At 33.7% G+C, this 7,340-nt stretch overlaps 1 protein-coding gene across 1 annotated transcript; it reads left to right on the top strand.

Annotated features, from left to right (window-relative positions):
• Nucleotides 1-396: 396 nt before the first annotated feature.
• LOC123717545 (LHFPL tetraspan subfamily member 2a protein) lies at nucleotides 397-6,078 on the top strand. Its single transcript, XM_045673592.1, has 5 exons — nucleotides 397-689; nucleotides 1,156-1,274; nucleotides 2,385-2,495; nucleotides 3,120-3,233; nucleotides 4,647-6,078. The coding sequence occupies exons 1-5, from the start codon at nucleotides 514-516 to the stop codon at nucleotides 4,787-4,789; spliced, it is 663 nt and encodes a 220-aa protein (XP_045529548.1). The 5' UTR covers nucleotides 397-513; the 3' UTR covers nucleotides 4,790-6,078.
• Nucleotides 6,079-7,340: the final 1,262 nt, after the last annotated feature.

Genomic DNA, 7,340 nt, shown 5'->3' with positions numbered 1-7,340 from the left:
TAAGATGCGTTCAATTTGGTTAAATATGATGTACATTATATATTTTCTTGGAATTTTATTACTCGAATAATAAATATATAATTATAAAAGTTACTAAATGATAAAAATTAAAAATTAAAAAAATACATTAAAAAACAGTATAAAATAAGAATAACTTTAAAATATGCTTTAGGGTAAAATTCAGAAACTAGACTTGGCGTCAACTTGACTCACGTATGTTTTGAGTCTCGTATCTAAGTCGGAGGTTAAAATCCAATAAATTATTGACATTGACTATACATAAATCCAAATGTCAATTTCTATTTTCAATGACAATCAAGCTGATTGAAATTTGAACGAATTTCATTGTTTTCATTTGTTTCTTGATACGTGAGTTGTATATAATATATATGAGCGGTAGATCGGGATAGTTGTGAGCGCTATACTTTTTTATTTTCTAAGCTTCTTAACAGTTTTTAGAACACTCATTGTATACTTTTTACAAGATAACGAAATTAGAATCATTAATAAGCTATGTGTTATGTTATTATTACCGGCCGCAGTCTAGCATGGCTGCTTATAAGTTTGGCTGCTTTTATGTTAATTTTGACCGGTGTTATGACGCCTAAATGGTTGCTCGGCCAGCCAAACATAGTGAATGAAAACAATATTACCAGTTTTTATGTACCCAGTGTTGGTATCTACAATAGGTTTGTATTCTCGAATTGGTGTCACTTATTGTAACTCGACTTCCTTTTAAGATCAATTTAATATTATCTGGCCCTATGATGTATGCGATCATTTCCTGATCTAAAGGGATCACTGCGGTTTTATCATGCCAAATGATACAACTGATTTAAGTTAAAGGGAATTAAATATAATGTTATAACTATTATTTAGGTTTTTCATTAGAATTTTTTTCGTCATGCTCTTCTACAATTACCATGTTATTACAATTAAAGGATCATACATTAGAAATTTGTTAAACGTAACATAGCTTTAAATTTATAAATTTTCAAAACAAATTGTGTTATAATAGTTTTTACTAATTAAACTTTATTCTGTATTTTGAAACTAAAAAAATTTAAATTACTTATGGTACACTCTATCGTAAACTTCTGCTACATAAAACATATGTAAGAACTGTAAACTATAAATGAGCCTTTATATTTATAGATGTATACGTACAGAACATGACCGAAACCATTGTGCTCCATTCTCACTCTATGGACTTGCAACTGATTCATATGTATATCCTACTCCATGGAAGGCAGCAATGTTCTTCTTATCCTTTTGTAAGTATTTATTGCTCTTCCAGTGTTGCATATTAGTTGTGGAATGGTGGATGTCGAGATGACACAGGTGGAATTTCGTATTCTGCTTATGCTCTGCGATATTAGATGATGAAACTCAGCTGCAGGTATTAATCCAAATAACTTCTCTGATCTCTACGCAACGCCAAAGGATCAAGCTGCTCGGAGAGGGATTGGTCGTCGACGATTCGAACCGCTCTTCGTTGGTTCCTCTCACCCAGAGGTGAAAACCTCCATGTGGGGCCGAATTTCCGCTTTATACAGTTTGTATACAGAGTGAAGTACCGTCTTGTCTTGCTAAGCAAACCAAGGTAGTTGGAGGCAAATTTTGCCTTTCCCTCCAAATGACCAAAAAACTGAACGTCGTTCGATATGTCAACGCCAAGTATTCGTTTAGTCTACCCCAGCCCGAGACTCCACGTAGTAGAGTTTCCACATTAGACAAGTTTGTTCCGGTACTCATTGAAAACTGACCAAGAAATACTTGTCCGGCCAGTGTAAAGCGTATACCCAGTGCTGTCGTCCACATAGCTATGAATGTTGCTAAGTTGCAACATATAATTGGTATTCAAAAGAAGCAGGTTCGGAGATAGAAAATAGGTTCGTGGGACCCCAGCATGGGGTTCATGGGTTTAAGGTCGGAACATGCTCTGTCGATGACAACCTTGATGCTCCGATCTGCCAGAATGCTGGATATCCAGCCGCATAAATTTTCGGGAAGCCCGTAGACTGGAAGCTTCGAGAGCAGTGCTCTGTGCCACACCCGATCGAAGGGGCTCGCTATGTCCAATCTAACCGCTAACGCCTCCCCCGTGGAATCAATTGAGAGAGAACTTGGAGAACAAGGAGGTCATAGCTATTGGAGAACGAGGAGGTTATAGCTATTGGATATAAAATTAGATCTATGAAACAAAAACTAATGGCAAAAGTGTGTGTATAGATATCTGATTTTGTTAGGGCTTAAATGAAATATGCAAATGATTCTCGCTTCAATCTCAATGTTTGAAAGTTACCTTATGAAAAACAAAAGGTGACAAGGGTAGAAGTGGCATGATACAATCACAATATTAATACATTTGAATTATTTTTCAGGTGCAGCTATACAGTTTTCTACAGTACTTGCAGGTGTTTTGGCATGCTGCGTCCAATCTGTTTTTAAAAAGAGTGTAATATCACTAGCAGGTGCCACTCAGGCATTGGGAGGTAAATTACAATTTGTTAAGATTAAAACAACAACCCTAAAACCTTTGCTAGTTTAATAATTTGTGGTTTTCGACCTTTAAAAAGCTTTCATTTTATACAACATAGATTGCAAACTTGTCATAAAACATGTTTTCTTTTTAAGTAAATAGAACATATATAGTGTAAATTCCATGTAGCGTCCATCGAGTGAACGACGATCTCACCAAAGCGTCGAAATCAATTGGCTTTGGTTGGTTTTCTAGTCTTCCATACAATGATACTACTTCCAATAACGACAACAATAAAGTAATACTTTTAAGTTGCTTAAATAAGTAAAAACTGCGCAGCTATACATTATTTTGTCGTTTTATTATCCTAGCCCGCAATAAACTTGACTGTCGCATGCATACGGACTTTCTAAGACATTATTTTGTTTACAAACTGGGATTGTTTGCACGTGTAGACTGTTGTAGACATTACTCAATACATTTTTTCTTCTCTCCATTTAACGACAACTCCCTATAACACCATAAAATGCACAGTCCCTGCAGTGTCGTTATTATGTTATCAAAGTATAGCCAAACAACAGAAAAAGTGTATGTAGCATTACATATTATTAATCATAATTTTTATACATATAAACAGGTTTGTTTGGTGTGCTGGGTATACTCCTTTATCCTTGGGGTTGGGGTGCTGCCCGAGTCAAGCGGCTTTGTGGTGAATACTCCGAGCCATACATACCTGGGGACTGTTCTATTGGTAAGGCTTATAAATACAAATGTATAAGATTATTATGAAATAGTTTGGGATACAGTAAAACCTCTTTATTCGCGGTGTATAGTGTTATATGTTTCATAAATATGCGACTACAGAAACCGTAAATACGGAATGGTAATTTATATGGAATTACGTTCCTAGGTGACAAAATTAAAAAGCAAATATATTAGCTATTAATTTAATTGTAGTTTTTACCATATTGATTAATTATTATCTTCTGGCTTAGGCACTGGCTTCTTATAGTTTTGTAAATTATTCTTGCTTGGCAGTTTTTAAAAGCTCCTTCAATTCAGACTGATATTTAGCAGTAGCCTTCGCAACAGACGGATCAATTTTCATAAAGAAATCCCAAAGCTCACTCATACCTTCACTAAAATTTTTATAATTCAATATCACGTTCCCAGTGCTTGTTGAATGCGCATTGAACTTCCTCTTCTTCAATGGGCTGTGAATTTAACATTTCCTCCAAGTCGGTTTTAGTCAAATCTTCATCTTGAAAACATTCAAGTGATTCAAGCAAATCCTGAATGTCACTAGATTTTATCTGTTCTATTGTTCGAACCCATCAGGTACTATTCCATTCGTAATTTCAGCTATGTTAGCAGTTAAAGTTTGAATTTGTCACTTTACGCAGTCAGAGCAGGCCACATTAGTGTCCAGCATGACAATGTGTGGCTACAGTTCTTCTACAGATTTTTTTATGTTACGTTTTGCAATGTCAAATTTCTTTCATCATTCCATATAGATTTATTATGTATGTAATGATTAGAACCGCGAATAAAGGAATCCTTAGACGCGAATTTAGGAATTAGGTCGCATTTTACGGTCGAATAGTGAAAACGCGAATGAAGGAAGTGCGAATACGGAGCTTTTACTGACGCTAAAGCTGGATGTTAATGATCGTAATTCTACTTATCATATTAGAAGTATGGGAGCAGTTTGTTTGAAAATTCTAATCATTAATTGGTACTTCCTTTGTGCCATAGTAGATACAGATACCGGCAAACTTCTTGAGCATTAAGCAAGGTTGTGGGGGAAAGTTTGCGCATCGTACACAGCGCGGGACATAAACGTCAACTGATTTACCAATCACACGATCGACACGTCACTCTCCTGCCACCCACCCTCTCAGTGATACCTAAAAATCGCTTTTGCGCAGGCAAATAAATGTGTTCAAGATGTTTGCCGGTATCTGTAAAGTACATGACATTTTATACGAAGTTTAAGTAATGTAAGGTAAGGATTGACCTGTGAACAGGTTTTGTGATACAGAAGAGTCAGTTGTCGAACAATTTCTTAAAGATACCATAGATAGTAGTAATTTAAGAAACATAATGTAGGATATATTTTAAATTACAATGACACCTTAATAAATATTTTATTTGCTTTTTCCAGGTTGGGCCCTATACATGACAATACTCGGAGTGGGTCTAGTGTTTTTGGCAAGTGCTTTATCAAAGACAGCGGACAAAGCGGCCAATTCTGACAAAGTCCAGTTTCAAATGGATGAAGGGAAACAGCTGATTTGTCTTGCATAATACCTATTAGGTACCGGTGAAAATAGCAATAAGGTTGGAAAGGCTTTTGGTGGTATTCAAATGGAACCGGTGTTTGACTTCTGTTTTAGAAATCTATGAAGTGTCATTGTTGTATCACCGTTGTGGTGCTGACATTACTCTTCCATTTTTATTTATCTCATAGGTAATGGACTGATACATACATTCTCTTGTCTAAAATTTTAATATTAGATTGTATGACATAAATCACAGGCTAAATCATTGACCAGGCAAATAATAAGAGAGAACTTGGTAGTGATATAATCATGAAAATCCTAAATTCAAGTAATAGGTTTCACTAATAAATCATAACATAATTATGAATCAATTTATATAGTTAGCAATCAGTTGAAAATGTTGAAACAAATGACTGCATATTATTTGTCTTTAAAGACTGGCAACACACTTGCGAGCCCTCTGGCAGTTTGAATTCTTTTAATAAATATAGTTATTGATGGCCAAAATATATATATTTTTTGCCATTTATAGCAGTGTTAACTTTGTAAGAAGCATACAATTGCATATGTCTATAGTTCCTACAGTTTCTATAAATCACAGATGGTGCTGTTTCCAGGTGCATTTATACTTCCTTCACTTCTAGAATACTCATCACATTTTTGTGAACATTAGTTTAAGTCTAATCAATTATATTAACGTATTGTTTAACATAGTTTGTCTAACTTCTGTTTTCCCTTGTGTTCTGTCTTTAAAAGATTAACCTCTTTATTTATAAAATAGTTAGTCTAAGTTCAAATTACTCTTTCATCTCTTGCTATTAAATTGTGTTTGCCCTGTGACAAAAAAAGACAGTTTAGTACATTTGTTTATTATTTTGTAAATAAAGGGAATCTCACGTTTAACATATCCTGTATAATAATTACTTTCTTATCGTGTACAATCGTCGGATATAACAATCGAATATTATTTCTATTTGACAGTTGACATTTAGAGTATGCAGTGACAGATGTCTATTGTCTATTGTTTTTGATGCTCAAAAGTGATTTCTTATATTTTTTCTAGCTATTGCTAATTTTTGTACATCACATGTTTACAAGTTACACGACCGTTGTTATATCTATATGTTATGTAAACTCTTTATCAAAGGATAAATAGTTGTCTCGTGTCACGTAAACTATGACTCGAATATATAGACTGATTAATGGCTTCCATATATATTTTTTATACGAAAATATTTCTGTATTGCCTTAGTTTTAAAATAAACTCTTTAAAGCTTATTGTATACTGCCTATCTATATTTATTTACTAAAAATATTTTCATAATAATATTAGACCTTAAAATACGAAAGTTAATTTAAATAATATTTCTCTAACTTTAAATTGATGTAGTTGGATGTTCGATTAAAAACCAATATTAATTTTTATATTAGTGCTTTTCGTATTCGAATATCAAACACTCTTAACTATTGTAAATGTATTATCATTTAAAGTATGGATGAAAGTATATATCCATATATATATATCCATACTATATATATATGTCGCAGATTCAACGCGATTAATAATTGCAAAATTGGTGTTACTACCGTCGTCCGACATTATAACAGAGTCAGTGCGCACGTCCGGCGCAGGCGACGTTCGAAACTTAAGTGACTAAAGAATTCACTTACTGCCACGAAACAGTCGCGCCACTGACATTTGGTAGATCACACAGACTAGGTATTGTCAATTGTCAACGTTGACAGTCTACCTTACCTTACCACACCGCATTCTACGACTAACTTCAGAGTGGTGGGAATTTTAAAATATTCATTCTCCGACATATATATATTTTAAATAAATGTAACAATTTTTAATGAATCACGGTGTACATGTGCCATTATAAGGATTTAAATTGAAGAGATTTAAAGGTAAGATTCTGAAACGAGACTCGTGACGAATTGTGACTCGTATGTCAATAACGACCATAATCTTCAAGTTTCATAGTAGGACCGATACAATTATATATTTTTATTGATTTATAATATTTTTATGAAAATATACATTTACGTAAACGTATCTGTAATCTATTTTAAGTGACGATCACAAATGGCCATAATATTGTTGAATTACGTCCTAAATACATTAGGATGCAAACGCGAATTTATTTACGTAACTCGTCGTTTCAAATTTATGCATTAGAATCTTTATACGTTAAAAAGTTTTATATACTAGAATTAATGGAAAATAAATAGGATTTCTGATATAATGGTATTGATGTTGTAATTTACTGGTATTGTGTAACTTATTGGAACTTCAACATCCGATCCCCACGAGTTTGTAGTTTCGACATAGCCCTTTCAATAGCCCATGCGTTGATGTCTCAACATGGAAATCTATAAAAAACTCAAACATTATAGCCCTACTGCTATTGGGAGTTACGTACAGGTGCTGCTTCATAAAAACTTCATAGAAGTGACATTTAATATTATTTTTTAATATTCGATAATGTATGAGATTTTTACAATACTATGTAAATTTTCGCAATAAATACTATTGTACACTCTGGTCCTGTAATGAAGCTCGTATTTGGAAT

The sequence above is a fragment of the Pieris brassicae genome, chromosome 12 (assembly GCF_905147105.1).
Source record: "Pieris brassicae chromosome 12, ilPieBrab1.1, whole genome shotgun sequence".
NCBI lineage: Eukaryota > Metazoa > Arthropoda > Insecta > Lepidoptera > Pieridae > Pieris > Pieris brassicae.
Note: the sequence above shows the minus strand (reverse complement) of the source record. Positions and strands in the feature narration are given on the sequence as shown.